Source organism: Solea solea, chromosome 8 (genome assembly GCF_958295425.1).
Source record: "Solea solea chromosome 8, fSolSol10.1, whole genome shotgun sequence".
NCBI lineage: Eukaryota > Metazoa > Chordata > Actinopteri > Pleuronectiformes > Soleidae > Solea > Solea solea.
Window position 1 is genome coordinate 1,988,937 of NC_081141.1, and position 17,324 is coordinate 2,006,260.

Genomic DNA, 17,324 nt, shown 5'->3' on the forward strand with positions numbered 1-17,324 from the left:
TATATTATATCATATTATATTATATTAGACCATATTAGACAAGAATACTATGTGAGGTGGTAAAAATGTGATTTAATTTTAATTTCCCTCGCTTTATTTCATTTTACTGAAATTACGTGGCTGTGAGAGATAGAGATAAAAACAGTAATAAGGTGTTTTCTTTATCACAATGAGAAAATCCTCATGGTAAACACATTTAAATGTAATTGTACAAATGCACACACTCACTTATAACTGGGTTGTACAAAAATCTGTAGTATGTCATTTGTTCTTATTTGGCAAATCTTCAAAATTCCCTATTGCCATAAATACATAAAGTTATAATGTAATAAACAAGGGTCCAAACTTCATGAGGATAATATTTAGTGTTTTCTACACATGATGCAGTCAATGTCCACACCAAAGCAAGTCTAAGTGAAACCGTTTTTATTGTATCAACGTTTTATCTCCATGGATACGACATTTTATGATCCCTGAGTCACCTTTTTGTTGTATGATGTCATAATCCAACGTCGCTCATCTCTGTTGTCGTTGTCTTCCTCTTCTTGTGTTTGGAGATTATTTGATGACTATAATTTTTTACTTCCCCTGGATTTCCTTATTATTGTAATTATTTACAGTACTTTATTTCAAAACGTATTATTATTGTTATGATTTAATTGTATTAATCATAATAATAATAATAATAATAATAATAATAATAAAATAAATGTATTGTTTTGGTTCATTCAGATTTACCCAAACTTAAGAAAAGAGGCAACAATAAACAATCGCTCCTTAATCTGTTTTTCCTGTGACTATGAGTCATTACTTTATACAACCACACAAAACCTTACTTATCACTTTAAATATTTATTATTATTTTATTAACAAAAAAAAAAATGTCCCTTTTCCCGTCAAGGATGTAGGACACTGTAGGACACCGTAGAACACTGTAGGACCTTTTGTAGGACAGGATAGTGAAAGAGAGAATATGACAGTCCACTCAGCTCTGGGGTCAGTGTGTCCTGACAGGAGCCTCCAGTTTGTTGGACAGGGCGGTCAGCACCTGGTCAAACTTGGCGTATCGCAGAGCCTGGTTCTCCGTAGCTCCCCGACTTCCCCAAAGCAACCTCAACTGGAAGTCGGTGAGGAAGATCTCCTGAACCTCCGCCTGCTCCTGGAAACCTGCAACAGTGAGTGTAGCTGCTTCTTATCAGAGTCGACAACAGAGCAGTGATAATTACCAGGACTGTGTTACAGTGTTCATTAACCTGGAATATTCATACGTATATGTATATATATATACATATACATATACATACTGTATATATGTACAGTATATGTATATGTACTGTCTCATATGTACTATATTTATAACCTGTGGATAAAACTCAGGATCCTCAGGATCCTGCCAACTACACTTTTTCTTCCACTGTCGTGTCATCGTCTGCTACCAGACTCCCTGTGACGTCTGATCTCTATTACCTTGAAGTTTGTTCTCAGCATTAGAGCGGTAGATGCCACCCAGCTGTGCAATAGTCCTCGCTGCTCCCAAGTGGAACATGACCGCGTCCATGCTGGCTTCTGCCACTTCCCAATGCTCCGTGCCATCACCCACTGCCACTGTCTTCTCCAGCAGAGACAGGAGTGGGAGGACATGGGGGAAGGTGACGTTTGACAAGGGGCAGCTTTCTGTAAGAAGACAGATGAAGTTTTTCACTGCATTTAAGGAGAGAGACAAAACCTTTGAGTCTGTCTGCTTGTTGTGTTGAAACAAGAGAGGATCAGTCGCTTAATCAGCAAGTGAGCCAAAGCTCATGATCCCATGCTGCTTCCCAGTGTCATCAAACTAAGGGTTTTTGTTATTGTTTATGTGTGTGTGTGCCATAGAAGTGTCTGTAGAATGATCTCAGAGAGCTCAGTTGCCCCGCCTCTTTCACTACTGTATGTTAACAATGCCAGTTTAATAGGTCAGTATATTTGTTTGAATTGTGAAATAAAGTTTTTGACTTGGTTTCCTCTTTCCTTCCTAGGTTTATCACACATGCTTATTTAAATAATATTCATGATCACCTGCTATCTTTAAACCTGGCTGTTTTATACGTCCTCTGTTCTAATGTTAGAGTAGAATGAACATCAATATAAATATTTGATCTATAACCATGTGTTGAAGTAAACAGTATGTTGAAACAGCTCTACCTCTGCCGTCATTCAGGCTCTTCATAAATGGCCTCAGAGTCTTCTCGTAGAGAACAGCGCCCTCTGTGTGTCTCTGCCGTAGTGCCACCCACGTCTGCTCCAGACGGGACACCTGAAGGACACGAAAGACGAGGTTGGCGACGAGTGATTATTAATATGAATTCATATACAAAGTGCTGTGCACCTGTGGCAGCTGTAAGGCCCTCATGACGGCTGCGAAGCCGAACATGTTCCCCATGGTGTTCTTGAGTTCAGCGGCGATTTGGATGATTTTGTGAAGCAGACCGGCTCGCTCCTCGTTCGTCCCTGTGCAGCCCAACACATCTACAGCCAACATGATCGCCATGGTGTGAAACCTGATCAAACACAGAGATTAAGCAAAGAAAGAAAAATGTAATGTATGTACTATAAAGCCCATAAAACTATATAGTCTTATTAGCGTTAACACTGTGTTTTACTGTTTTACAGCAGCCTAGAGAGTTAAACCTATTACAATCTTCTGTTTACACCAGCGTACTCATGCTCAGTGTATGAAAACACGAGAGAACACACCTCTCCAGCAGGTCTTGTCGCAGCTGATGACCATGTGGCAAAGTGAGTAGCTCCATCCCAGAGCTGACTCCCATCATCCTTTGCACCTCTGGTGTCACCTCCAGAATTCTGGCCACCTGGAAAACACAGTTATCGTTTGATGTGTAACAAACTGGCAAAATCTGCATACCTTAAAGACACATGTGTGTTCACTCTGAGATGTGAAAACACTCCTAATGTCCTAATAATAGCTATTGTTGTAGTTATAGGGTTGACATATGTCAGGCAAACTATGATTTATAACTTGATGATGAAAAAATATGGATAACAGGATTTTAAATACTACCATGCAGTCAGCCTTGGTGATATGTTTGGCCGCCGCCCTGGGGTCAATTTCAGCTAGAAGATCCTTAACCCTTCGCAGAATGCCCACCTCCAGTGGTTTATTCTCCTTAGGTATCAGCTGGGACTTGTACCTGCTCGGACCAAAAGAAGAAACTGCCTCCACCACAGGTGAGAAGTGCACGTTTCCTGAGTCTTTCTCATCCCGCAGCCTCTCCACATAAGTCTGTGGGCCGAGGTACAGCTCAGTGTAGCAGCTTCCCTCTGGATTAGAGGCGGGGGTCTGGTTCAGGTGTGGAAGGAACAAGGGGAGGGTGCTGTTCGAAGAGGATGTGGGTTGGACGATATGTGGGCACCTGGCGAGGGATGGAAATGGGGCCTTGCTGCCCACCGCACTGCCCACCGCGCTGCCCGTCTGGCTCCTGCACAGGCTTCTGGACTGTGAGGCTGAAGATGGAAGAAGAAAGGGCAACAGATATGGTTAGTTAGTTAGTTAGTTTGTTACTAGATGGAGTTCTAGACAGAAAATCTCTAAGATTCTTCTAATATTAGTATCTGAATTTCAATGAACATCAATGAAGATGGAAAGATGCGATTAATAACATTTAATGGACTCACAGCATATCTTTATTTGACCTCTTTGTGCTTTTTCACACACGTTTTACATTATTGATTCTTTTTTTTTTATCACATTTAACCTTAGTAATGATTACATTAGAGTTTCTGTTGGTATCAAACCTACTGTTTATGCTGTTTAGAGATGATGGGACGGATTCTTCAGGAGCCAACTGAGTCTGCTCATCCTGCACTTGGTTTTTGTCTGTCTCCCTGTGGTGGAGAGAGGACGGACTGTACACACAGAGACAGACAGAGACAGACAGAGAGGACACATTGTTGTCAACCTCCAGAAAGCACGACACCACTGCATTTATATTTTGGTAACAGTCACATGAAGGAGATTTTATCATATTTTATCTGTTCTACTTTTATTCATTATTAACCCTGACAATACATATATACACATATATATATATATATATATATATATATATATATATACATAAATATAAATATGTATAAATTTTTTTTTTAAATGTAACTTTAGTAACTTTGACCTGTTGTGTTACTGTCAACTTGTGGTTGCTATACATTATTATCCAGTAGAGGGCCCTGCAGACACTCCCCCACACTGTATCCCATGTTACCAATAAACAATACCATTGACCAACTGTGGAGGGAGACCAAGAGCAAATCCAACATTGTGTTTCTATAATGTACATTACCAATTAGAGCATAAAAAACATGATTGGAAACACTGGGGAAAAAAAACCCATTAAATATTAGATAAAAGTTTTGTTGTCAGAGAGAAGTGGAAAAGCTGGTGCATCAAAAAAAAGGTAAACGTGTAAAAGTGCAATGGAAACAGACTGAAGTGAAACATTACTTGTTTTGCATCTGAACAGTTTAATTTAAAGTGAGTCAGTAAAGGTGTGTATGTACCTCCATGGGCGGAGCCTCTGCTCCACCTTTTCTCCTCCACCTGTGCAGTCATTACTCAGCCCTCGCTGGCAGGACTGTGGACTGGCAGCGGTGCCAAAGGCTGTCTCCAGATCTCCGAGTGGCAGCATCCTGTTCACCGGCTGGTGAACCTGAACGCCACTGCACCGGCTCACAGGCGTCTTCCTGCCCACGTAGAAGTGGACGAGGGCCGGTAACGTGTCGAAGGCCTCACCCTCTAAGCTGTACTGGATCCGGGTGAAGGTCTCGCTGGACTGAACTGCTGTCGTCCTGATGAGGAAGTGACGCATGTTCTGTTCCCAGTGACAGGTGAGGACAAAGTCACCCTGACTGGACTGAGAGTCTCTGATGAGGAAGTCGCCTTGGTTCACCAGCAGGCTCTCTGACACCTGGGCACACAGTGGATGTAGATATAAGGTCTAAACGTGTGTGTGTGAGAGAGAGAAAGACACCAACCTCCCAGGGAATGTGCCCGTGGTACCAGGCATGGCTTCTCAGGTTTGTGCCACTCAGCCTCAGCTCCTCCTCCAGCTGCTTCCTCTGCTCCTCTGATGGTGGCTCCAACCACAATTTACCTTTCGAGAACTTAAAGGGCATCGCAGGTGCACACACAGACAGACACACACAGACAGAAAAAGAGGTGTTTAGATCATCGTGCCGTCTTTGATTCTCATCTTCTCTCTCTGCTGCTTCTCTTCATCTGGAACAACAAACCAGACCAGTCTGAAATATGTTCGTCCTCTGAGGGAATGATTCTAGTCCAACTCCAGCCTCCTCAGCTCAGCGTGTGGGTCTGTGTGTGTGTGTGTGTGTGTGTGTGTGTTAATCAGGGATGTGGACAGCTCTGGCATTCCCACACTGGCATCCACAGCAGAGGCCTCAAGTACCAGAACCATGTTAGATTCTTGGCCTTGTCTCTGGGGCAACGCAGTTACACGATGGACCATCACTCACTGGAGGAGCGTCCTTCACGTAACACACACACACACACACAAACAACACAAAGTTTATGTGTGTGTGTGTGTGTGTGTGTGTGGGGGGGGGGGGGGGGGGGGGGTTGGGCTTTATATGAATAATAATTCACTTTGGGGACAGGCTGGGAACACACACACACGCACGCGCACACACATATACTGTTACTCTTGTTACGCCTCATCTCATAAACCGTGGTTTGTTCCACTCAACTGCAAATCAAGGGGTTGACATCAGGCCAGGGACACTTGTGTGTGTGTGTGTGTGTCATTACCATTGTCATTCATAGCCACCATGTCCCATTCAAGTGTGTTTGTCAAGTGTCCAATTATGAATCAGTGAGCTGGAGACTGTCTCACTCTCTGTTCTCCATGTCTATTTTCTGTGTCTCTGTGTCCCTTTGTCTCGGTCTCTGTATCCCTGTGTCCTTGTGTCCCTTTGTCTCTGTATCTCTATTTTCTGTGTCTCGGTCCCTGTGGCTCTGTGTATCTCTGTATCTGTGTCTCTGTTCTCTGTCTCTCCGAGTCCCTGTGTCTCTGTGTATCTGTCTCTCTGAGTCCCTGTGTCTCTGTGTATCTGTATTTCAGAGTCTCTGTATCTATGTGTATTTGTCTCTCTGAGTCCCTGTTTATTTGTCTCTCTGAGTCCCTGTCTCTGTATCTCTGTGTATTTGTCTCTCTGTGTCTGTGTGTATTTGTCTCTCTGAGTCCCTGTCTTTCGGAGTCTCTGTATCTCTGTGTATTTGTCTCTCTGTTCTCTGTTCTCTGTGTCTCTTTGCTGAATTGCAGCTGTCATTGTTTCCAGTAACAGGTGATGTAATCATAAATGTGAGGCCTTGTTGAGAACAAACTTACCTTCACATACTCTCCACCTCTGCCCGTGAGCTCATGTTCTCTGAAACATACACAACAGCTTCAATTTAAGACATCTTAAGAACATGTCCCTCTGTTAGACAGCCATGCCTGATGGGGAACTGGAGTTTCTATATGAACTTTGTTGCATGGAGTGAGTTTTTAAAATTGTTAAAATGTTACTTTCTGTTGTTAGATGACTTATTCTGAATCACATCTCCTTTTTCTTGCACAAGCAGCAGAGTCTTAATCGGACTCCACCCCAGCAACTTCTTACAACACAACTGTGATGTCTCCAGAGTGAAGACAAATGAAGGAAACGTCTTGTTCTCACACTATTTGGTCTGTATTCACAGTCTGAACAACATGGGAATCACAGAGCTCAGTTTGGGATAAAGGGGAATTGGTGTGTGTGTGTGTGTGTGTGTGTGTGTGTGTGTGTGTGTGTGTGTGTGTGGTGGGGGTTGGCGGGTTGGCTCCTTTCTGACAACAGTGATATGTTGTGTCACTGAAATTACACACTGTGAGTGTTGATCTGCTCTCACTCTGCTCTTACTCAACATGCTACACATTTCCATGAGTAACATTGAGGGACTTCTCTTCTACAGGGGCTGTTCCAGGGATTTTGGGGGCCTGAGTAAAACATCCAAAATCATACATTTATGTATAAAGTCATTCATTTAAAAATATACAAGATAACAAAGGTATTTCATACTTTTAAGAGCAGAAATGATTATGATTTACATAATTATATATAAATAAATCAAATGAATAAAGGATTTATAAAAACAAATAAAGCAGTTAAGTATCCGTGGTACTCAACAGACTAGAAAACAACAGAGAAAATACATGCTCTCACCTGTCAACATCCTCTGCATCCCGTGGAGGATTTTTGGTTTCCTGCTTACTTGTAAGAAGTCGCCGTCTCTCGTCTTTGCCGTATTTGTCGTCCAGATGGTTGTGAGTTTCATTGGTGATTGGATCCATTGACACATAAACGTCCTGTGGAACCATGTTGGGACTATGAGCTGCCATGTTTGCTGGGTTTTTCACACATCTACCAATCTCTAGAGCATGTCTGCTGATGGACGGAGCGTGGTCTCTTGAAGAATGACCGAAGCGGCTTTCAGGAGCCGAGGTCAAAGGTGAAGCCCGTCTGGGTGTTGGAGTGACTGGTGCAGACATAGACAGATTATGGTCCACAGTGGTGAGACTGAGGCTGGACAGAGCACCGAGCAGGGGGGAGTCTTGGACACGTTCCATCGCCTTCCACTGGCTCTGCCCATCCTTCACCCCCTCACCCTCCTCCTTCCTGCTCTTCTTCTTTTCTTTCAGCCTCCTGCAGCTCCTCTTCTCACTGCGGGGCACAGTGCCCACATGTGTGTACATGTCACTGGAGCAGGCGTAGTTGGAGCTGTGCAGGCGAGGCGCCATGTCGTCCACTGACTGGTCATCCACTGGTGCTGATGGGGCTCCGCCCTGGCTCCTCCCATCACGGCTCCCATCATGCTCCTGGGCTGTTTTGGTGCTGGTCTTGGATGGCGAGCGGCGGATCGAGAGATTGGTGAGGCTACCAAACCACTTGAGATCTGGAGAGTTGGAGTTTTAGTTGAGTTTATTGTTTATCTAACAGGGAGGTAATTAATAGCTAATTCACATCTGCAGACCCTGAACGAACAGATGAGATGAGATGAGATGCCATACGATACAATAACATATGATACGATAACATACGATAATATACGATAAGATAACAGCCAATACGATACAATAAGATAGTACATAAGAATACATGAGAAAACTAATGGACAGGTAGACAATTAAGACAACGTGACATTATTCAGACCCATTTTTCATCCAACTCAGGTCTCAACCTTAGAATAAATAATGTATGTAAGAATAATTTGTATATAACTGAGTACAATAACAAACTGTAAATGATAATATTCATTTTACATATATTTAAGAATAACGTCATGAGAATAAGAACATTTAAGTTTAAGGTATTTAAGAGTGATATTTGTAAAAATGAATTGTATATGAATCACATATTTACGAGAAGAAAGAACTACATATCTAACATCCATTTCTACTGCTTTATCCTCCACATGAGGGTCACAGGGGGCGCTGTGACAATAGGGCGAGGGGCGGGGTCACACTCCGGACAGGTCACCAGTCCATCACAGGGACAAAAACAACCGTCCACTCTCACACTCACACCTATGGTCAAGTCCAGTTCACCTGATCCCCATATTGCATGTTTTTGGACTGTGGGAGTAAACCAGAGAACCCGGACTTACTGTATCTAACATTCTTGAGAATGTTGTATTCAACAATAACATATTCATATGTTATATATTCATATTACAGTGATTTACAGAGCATCATCATCAGTGTGAGAAGCACAGTGAGCGGTTGTCCCTCCAGCAGACACTCACTGTGTCTCACTGTCCACTGAGACGACACAAAGACTCGTCTATGCTCCATTTACAAAGCACTAAAAACACTGTGTGTGTGTGTGTGTGTATTCGAGTCAGAGGACAAACACACAGAGACACACACAAAGGCAAACACAAACACACACAGTGACACAGTGTCAGAACGTGACATTATTGAAACAGAAGCCTCTTTTCATCACAAAAATCTCTTTAAAATTTCTGTTGTCACTCAAGTAGGAAATGCAACTTCCAATACTTTTCACTACTTTTTGCTTCCTGCTTTTATTTTAAATGTACACTCTACACTATGATAAGATATGACAACAACATAATAAGGATTAAATGAAGTTCTGCAAGTTTACAAAGTCTATAATATCGTAAGAATATGTTCAGGGCATTTTCTGCCGCTGTTGTCTTGTAAGACACAAACTTACCCAATGACACCAGAAATTCCTATTTCCCCATCAGCTAAAAACTGATTTTAAGATTTAAATTATTTATATCTAAGCATTTTTGGACTTCGTGGCAGAAGAGTGAAAGTGACAAATCCACACAAACGTATACATCAAATGTCATAGATTTCATGTGATCCTCAGCACAGAGGTCACACAGTGGTGACAACGTGTCAGGAAACTTACAACCACACTGTCAACACAACACACACACACACAAACCCACATAAAATGACACAATTAATTCATAAAATAACAAACTAAACAAACAAACATAAAACTTACTCAGTCTTCGTTTGTCCATTGTTTCTTAATATTTAACATGTAAAAGTCAGTCTTTCGCTGGTCCCCTCTGTGACAATAAACCACATGCTCTTTAATCTGTGAATCGGCTTCCTGTCTCCACACACACACACACACACGCACAGGAAGTCCTATATATGTAGTTGAGAGCTCATGAAATGATGTGTCAGTCAGTGTTATCATCCCATCACTACTGTGCAACATGACAACAACAACAACAACAATAATAAGGATAATCCCATGTACACATGTGTTTTTGTGTTAATTGTCCACTAAATTTACACTTTTACATTATTGTCATTATTATTTACTTTTAAGTGTGTCATAGAAAAATCAATAATGATCAGTTATTGCCATAATGCCACCACAGAAGAACAGAAGGACAGGGGAACAAGAGGACAGGAGAATAAGAGGACAGGAGAACAGGATGACAGGAGAACAAGAGGACAGGGGGACAGGAGGAAAGGAGAACATGAGTTCCCAAATTTACATTATGAATAAAAGATGATTAAGCTGCTTCTTATGTTTAACCAAACATTTGCATAAATCCAAGTGATTAAAGAAGACGTGAGGAACATAAATGAACTCCGATTGTAAAAGCGTGTGTGTGTGTGTGTGTGTGTGTGTGTGTGTGTGTGTAAGTTCATGTATAAATAGAAAAAAAAAATAAAGATTTCAGCAACTTAACATTTCCCAAACAAAAAACACACAATTTCACTTCCTGTTTCAGTTCTTCAAATCAGCAGGCGAAGCTCACTGGCACACGTTTTAATATTTAGTCCATATTTTTTGGACAATGTTTGAAAAAAAACAACCTAATAATTAAAGGAATCCTTCCCCGATTTGCATTCATCTTTGTATATTACTAGAATAGGGCTAGTATTTTCCAACCTTTCCCTGAGTTGAGAAGAATCTTCATTCTTTTCTTAGTTACGTGACCACCAGTGACACTTGGTCCTGTGAGCGTAACTGTTAGCAAAGATGGCGGACACTGTTTACATTCTGGGAATGAGGTCCCGCCCCCCTACGAGTGGGTCTAAAAAGTGCGGAATTAGCGTTGCAGTTTCAAGCCTCGGACCAAGTGTCACTGGTGGGCACGTAACAAAAAAAAGAATGAAGATATTTCTCGATTCAGCAGAAACTGAGATTGGCAAGCACACATTTTCAATTCCAAGCTAAATGCAAATCGGTGTTTGTATTCCTATAAAGTATTCCTTTAATCTGCCTGTGAAAGATTGTGTTTTTGAACACGTCTTTAAATAAAACTACATTTAAAATAGAAAAATCTAATACTTATTCTCACTGTGTGAAGAATCAGAACTCTAAATTGACCATAGGTGTGATAGTGAGAGTGAATGGCTGATTGTCTCTATATGTGTCCCTGCGATGGACTGGCGAACTGTCCGGGGTGTATGGGATGGATGAAGAATCAGAATCATGTGTTTGGTGCTTTGTGAGCGACGCAGCTGCTGGACACGTCTCACTGTCTGTCTGACATGTCTCACTGTCTGTCTGACACGTCTCAAACAAACAAAGTGTTCTTCCATCGTGTGAACAAAGACGACTTAGAGTCAACAGAGACAACAAAACGTCTCATCACCGAACTAAAAGAAAACAAGACAGAAAACATTGAAATGTTCATTCATGTCTGTCGTCGTGAATGTTTCCCGGTGCAGACGGCACACGCACAGCACATGTACATGAGTTCTGACTGTGTCAGTATACGATCAATACTACAAAAAACAAGCTCCTCATTCCTACACAATTAAAACTGTATTTCAACTTTATCTCTATGGTAACATCATTTCTGACAGACAGAAAGAAAGAAAGAAAGAAAGAAAGAAAGAAAGAAAGAAAGAAAGAAAGAAAGAACAGTTTTATCACATACAGTGACATTAAAGTTTGATAGCATGTTCAACCACTAGATGGCAGCAGATCCTTATTCAGCATAGACATTATAAGGAACAGATGAAGTGTGATTTTAAACAGCAAAAAACCCATAAAAATTAAAATGTAACAAAAATCATGTTAAAGGGACAGTTCAGGTCTTTTGTAATAGGGACAGTGAATATTCAGTGTTGTTTTACAGACATTAACAATCACAGACTGTGTCAGTACTGACACACGTGCACACACGTGTGTCAGTACAAAAACAGAATGTGTTGAACCCAGTGAAAAATCATCCTCAGATAACTGCACCATCTGTTGCTGTAAACAAAGCCGCTAATTTATGATTTGTGTGAAGGAGTGTTAAATAACTGTGCTTCCATGAAACAAGACCAACAATCAGACAACTGTGGCGTGAACAGAGAGTCAGTCACCGTCAACTGATCAGTGAAGGTAACCAGAGGTAACCAGAGGTAACCAGAGGCAACCAGAGGCAACCAGAGGCAACCAGAGGCAACCATATTCAAATCAATCAAATCAAAACAGCCGCAGACCAACACACAGACAAGAAACAGCCATGAAAGAACTCACAGAATATAAATAAATAAATATACAGTGAATATTGTATCTGCCCTAAAAATTAGTCATTTCTGTACACACACCAATTTTAGTGACAGTGAATTTATCCACACACACACAGTTGAGCAGAGGGTGGCACCCACTTCCCTATTGCTCCGTGGGTGCCTTGCTCACCGGCACATCAGCCCTTGACCCACCCTGGGATTGAACCAGCAACTATCTTGGTAATGAGCTGCCTTGATTGCCGTGATTGTGTGGATGTGTGTGTGTGTGTGTGAGAGAGAGAGAGAGACTGCAGAGTCTCATAACCTTGGACGCCCGTGAAACTGCAGGAAACGCAGCAGCTCATCAAATATTTATGGCTCCATCTAAACCAGGAGTTCATGTGGAGGCTCCGCCTGAAGAGGCCTCAGACTGAGGGAAACACACCTGTTCAGACACACCACGATCACATGATTCTTATGAAAATGTCTAATTTTTACTTCTTTTTACAGCCGCTCTTGGCTCCTGTGTTTCAGCCTCAGAAGAAATTAAACTGTGTGTTAAAAAAGAAGAAGATTTGTTTGTATTGTGACTATTTTAAAACTCAATATGTTTCAGTTCTTTGGATAAACGTGTACTTCTTAACACTACAGTTATACTGTGTGTGTGTGTGTTCATGCTTTTCGCTCACAAGTGAAGTGATGTGTGAAAACAATGTGCGTGTGTGTGTGAGGTGTCCTCTGACACTGTCTGGTCCAAATTTAAAGGTGTGATCCTCGTCTCTATTTCCAGCAGGTTACAGAATAAACGTACCCGACAATAACACTAGAAAAGAGCGACTGACTCGTTTCCTATTGCCAGAAGAGGTTTGTCATCCTTTCCTCTAGTTAGTATTGTTTGAAGATTCCATAAAAAACCAACAAACACCAGAAGGAAGAACCACAGAGAACAACGTTACCACGTTTGTTGAATGAACAGAAGCTGAGAAAGTGCTATAAATCTATGTATGTTCACCTCTTTATTTCAGACCAACTGAAGTTAGTAAAGCGCTCACACTCTGGTCTGCTGCTATATAACTGCTAATAAGGCATTTCAACTTACTGAGGGAGACAGCAGTGGATCAGAAACTGTGATGTAAAAGAGTTGATTCCCCTGCTACTGAATGTCTTCTGTGGGAAACGGACAAACTGAAGAAAGAAAACTATCTTTTTACCTTGTTTTCTAGCTCACGGTAATGTCAGAAGAGCAGAGGCCTGAAAAATGATCGCTCCACAGCACCTCAGTGATGCCTTTCCCCGCTGAGCTGTTACTTTTTCATCTTGATGCCTCTGCTGCTGCTGCTGTGCAGATGATCTGACAGATGAGAAATGGAGGATTTGTGATTAGGATGAGAATGAGGATGAAGGTGACTCTCACGATGATCCATGAGTCCTCTCCCTCTCTGCTTGTGTGTGTGTTTAGGTGGATCCTGGAAGCTGATTGGTCCTCCACAAAAGTTTCTGGTAAAAGATTGTATTCTAACTACAGTCCACTCTCCATACGCCTTAAACCTAAACCTTAAACTGCACAAAATGCAACTGATACATGCTGACATACAGTACATGTACAGTGTCTGCTGATGACTTACAGTGCAGTACAGGCACCACAGGCTGATCCTGATTTTAGGCTTCACATTTGGGAGCTGTAAAATGTCTATTTTTACTTACAGTTGGTGTATATTACAGTAAACTGGCATCGGTTTATTTGTGATATTTGGCGTTGTTTTGCTTCACTCCCCTGAGATCTGAGAGTGAGTGAGAAAGAGAGATCTGAGAGACACAGAGAGAGAACCTGGGAAACATTACACTTAGGTTCTGAAAATATGTTTAAACACAGGTTTGCACAGCTATTCTTAAGCCACTTTCATTCCTTTAGACAGCCAAAGCAAAGCATTATTACCAACTTTAACCATAACTCATTAATGATTCATCCTAACATTAACCTAACCATTAAATCTTAGCCCTAAACCTGACCACTTACACGGAAATGACATTTTGCCTCATTAGAACCAGGTTTTGCTCCTCATGAGGACTACTGGTTCTGACAAGGTTGGTGTTTATGCCAGAAAAGTACACATACACACCTGTAAGCCTGCACCTAGAACCACAGGTCCTAGGTGAGGGACTGGACAAAGAGTGCTTCAAAGACCTCCAATGTGTGTGTGTGTGTGTGTGTGTTATAATGTTTAATTCACACACAAAAAAAACATTGCTGCAGTTGCTCTAATGATTTTAAAGTGAAATAATCGTAATAAAAGTCCAGTCTGCTTGTTTTAATCCTGCATTAAAACATTTATGACTCACCGCAGCATCCTCACTCCTCACACTCTTCTCACCTGCATCTTCTGCTCTTCTGTGTTTTGGCACCTTAGAGATGTTAGAAAGGTAAGAGGTGTCACTCTGCAGCGGATTCTAAGGACCAGGAAAAACAATAATATTTAGATCCATAACTGAGATTTATATTTTTAGAAGCTTTTCTGGATTTTGTATAATTTCAAGTCAGATTTTTCTGAACTTTAGACAATTTGAAGGAATAAAACATTCACTGGTCAGCATATTTATTTAATTAACAGTATCTGCTGGAAAAAGCAAAATTATAAAAACTTTTTGTTGTTGTATTTATGCCACACAAAGTTTGAATTACGTTAAAAATGCTTAATGTTTTCTGAAAAAGTAAGTGTGTTTGGTACTATTGGTGTTTTTCTACCAGATGTTCCTGATGGGACACAGTGTGACTCAGCGGAGCGGAGCGTCTTACCATTTGACGATCTTTGTTTCGCAGTAGCGCTAAGTGTGCGCATGCGCGGCTGAACGCTCCGCTCACCCCCTCCTCCTCCTCCGCTCCACGGGCTTCAGCTCACCGGGGACTCGGGACTGTTTGCCGCCTCTACCGCTTCTCTCACCGCTTCACTTCCACGCTGTGAGCCGCTGAAACCGGACACAGAAACAGTAAAGTGTTGAACGAGGGAGTGGACATCACCCGCAGCACTCTCCTCCACCTCCTCCGGGTCCCCCACCTCCTCCAGGTCCGGGTGATGGACGGACAGTCGGTGAAGGTAAGACACGGACGAATGTCCCGCTCGGCTTGGTAAACTTCGGCTCATGTGCACGTTTGTCCCCGAGATAAAAAGAAAAATCTTTTGTAAGTCTCCCACTTTTTCAATGACATAAACACTAACTGCGGATTTAAAAAAAATCTAATTAAAACTCGTGTCGTGAACTTTGTCACTCACGTGATGTGTCCGTGAACTTCCCACCTGTGCCGTGTGTTTCCTCACCTGTGTACAATGACGTCACATGGAAGGATTTTATGATAAATATCATGACATAGACAGACACTGAGAGACAGACGGACACGGAGAGACAATTACCCTTTTAAATGTTGACCTTAAAGAAATGAATTTCACATGTATAAACACGCTTTAAGAGAACGAGACGTATCATCACTGCCATAGCTATAAAATGTACTGATTCTATAACAGATTTCATGGTCAAGCATCTCCTTCACCATTTGTTAAGAAAAAGCCAAACAGACTTCTGCTTCTGCTTCCACAGTTTCCACATTTGCCTGCACCTGATACAGACTCGTGGACGTCCGCGGTTCAGGTTTCAGCCTGGTGTACACTGTAATCAGAGCAACAACCGACCGCGGCAGGTGGCTCCTCCGAGCCTGAGGAATGTAAATAGAAAGAGTAACTGGAGCCTAAGACTAGAGCGGGGGTCGCCCTGGGACCCGGCTGCAGGTTTAATGTGTTTACAAGGATGCAGACGTGCATCTATGAAAACAGGCGGTGTTTAATGAACACACCAGTGTGTGGACACCATCATGTGACATGTCAGGACAGGAAGAACCAATGTGAAGCTCTCTGAAGAGGCCTCTGAGTCGCACTGGGCATCGTGCAGCCACTTTGGAGACCGTTTGGCTGCAGCCTTGATGTTTCTGCTCGACTCTTTCGGATGATGATGGGATGATGGGATGCTAATTGTAAGACATGACCGGGAAATTAAAATTACAATATGCAACACTCGAGCATCACTAGTCGTAATCTAGCATTCTTATCAGACTCATACAAAAGCAAAGGGGACAGTTTGGGCTGTCACTGACTGTTTGAACTTGTTTGTTTGTTCTGTTTTCTGGCAACAGTTTATACATCATCTCCTTCTACTTCTGGGTCAAAGACCCTGGAGGAAACGTTGGTGCATGTGCAGAACACCAAGTCTGAGTAATCAGACTATGAATCACATTATCCAGGTATGTTAGTCTGACTAAGGTTGGCTCAATTTTAGTTGGACTAACGTGTTTACATGACATTAAGAAAACTGGATTATTGTCTTAGTATGATAAAAACGTTTAGCATGCATGTAGCTGTGGTGTGGTGTGGATTTGGTCATCACCACTCCCCCCCCATGTACGTTCATCTGATCTGGTGTTTCATTTAATAACAAGCCTGCAGAAAATAGGCTCAGTATAACAACACGAGCTGATGTGTTCATTAAGATGTGTTATTCCCATTTGTCCTCATGATAATTCACACATTATTTTCACTTGGCTCAATTGTATTTTTAGTCTTTTTCCCACAACTAAATGTTACTTTTCCATCACACACACTGTAGATGTTAGGTTTTTATCATCACTTCCAGTTGCACTTGTCTTTAGAAAGCTGCATATCTATATATCTATCTATCTATATATATATATATACATATATACACATATGTTTTTCTGTCACTGATGTTAGACTGTGTCATTTTAATTTTCCATCACATGACGAAGATATCAGACACTTCGATTAGAGACGATGCAAAAAGCTTTACTCTGAGAGTCAATGCACCCACTGTTTATGTCGTCATTTTTTATTGACTCCCAGAGCTGCATTTGTTTGTTTTTATTCGGGGAGAGAAAAATGGTCTTCTTTTTTAGATGCAGACTGTCTCTTTGTCACACGCTGAGCTCACCATCTGCCACTGCTGCAGCACCGTCAACATCCTTAAAAAGTCATTGCTGTATTTTTAATTATCCTCGTTTAATCACCTCCTCTCTTCAGGGAGATGAAAGGTTATTATAAAATGAGGCCACATGGGGAATTTGTTAAAAACAAAACTACAGCAGAAATGATCAGATAGGGACGCTGCTGTAGTCCCTGTTGTCCTTGGTCCATCGTGTGAAACAATGTCTAGTGTGCACTTAACTGTGAGGTGACTTGTTTCTTTCTTAAGCCTTTTTCTCCTGCTCTGTTGTGTACTGACCTG

General features: G+C 41.8%; 1 protein-coding gene and 1 long non-coding RNA gene across 3 annotated transcripts in view; one reads left to right on the forward strand and one right to left on the reverse strand.

The window, feature by feature from the left end:
* sh2d3cb (SH2 domain containing 3Cb) overlaps positions 1-17,324 on the reverse strand; it is a 20,504-nt gene continuing 3,180 nt past the window's right edge. The window contains exons 2-15 of one of the 2 annotated variants that reach the window (XM_058636027.1): positions 14,833-15,002; positions 14,411-14,486; positions 13,250-13,389; positions 7,255-7,984; positions 6,399-6,438; positions 5,029-5,157; positions 4,555-4,961; positions 3,797-3,903; positions 3,059-3,501; positions 2,734-2,849; positions 2,366-2,537; positions 2,182-2,293; positions 1,468-1,674; positions 2-1,167 (exon numbers count right to left, since the gene is read on the reverse strand). In XM_058636027.1, coding sequence (XP_058492010.1) covers positions 998-1,167; positions 1,468-1,674; positions 2,182-2,293; positions 2,366-2,537; positions 2,734-2,849; positions 3,059-3,501; positions 3,797-3,903; positions 4,555-4,961; positions 5,029-5,157; positions 6,399-6,438; positions 7,255-7,829 — 2,478 coding nt within the window. In that variant the 5' untranslated portion in view covers positions 7,830-7,984; positions 13,250-13,389; positions 14,411-14,486; positions 14,833-15,002 and the 3' untranslated portion in view covers positions 2-997. Of the gene's footprint in view, positions 1,168-1,467; positions 1,675-2,181; positions 2,294-2,365; positions 2,538-2,733; positions 2,850-3,058; positions 3,502-3,796; positions 3,904-4,554; positions 4,962-5,028; positions 5,158-6,398; positions 6,439-7,254; positions 7,985-9,570; positions 9,681-13,249; positions 13,390-14,410; positions 14,487-14,832; positions 15,003-17,324 lie in introns of those variants that run through there. The other variant, XM_058636026.1, reaches the window with a different exon arrangement.
* Positions 7,884-14,824, forward strand: LOC131463902 (uncharacterized). Its single transcript, XR_009241125.1, has 3 exons — positions 7,884-7,959; positions 13,498-13,538; positions 14,785-14,824. It is a non-coding gene; the product is annotated as an uncharacterized LOC131463902 (long non-coding RNA).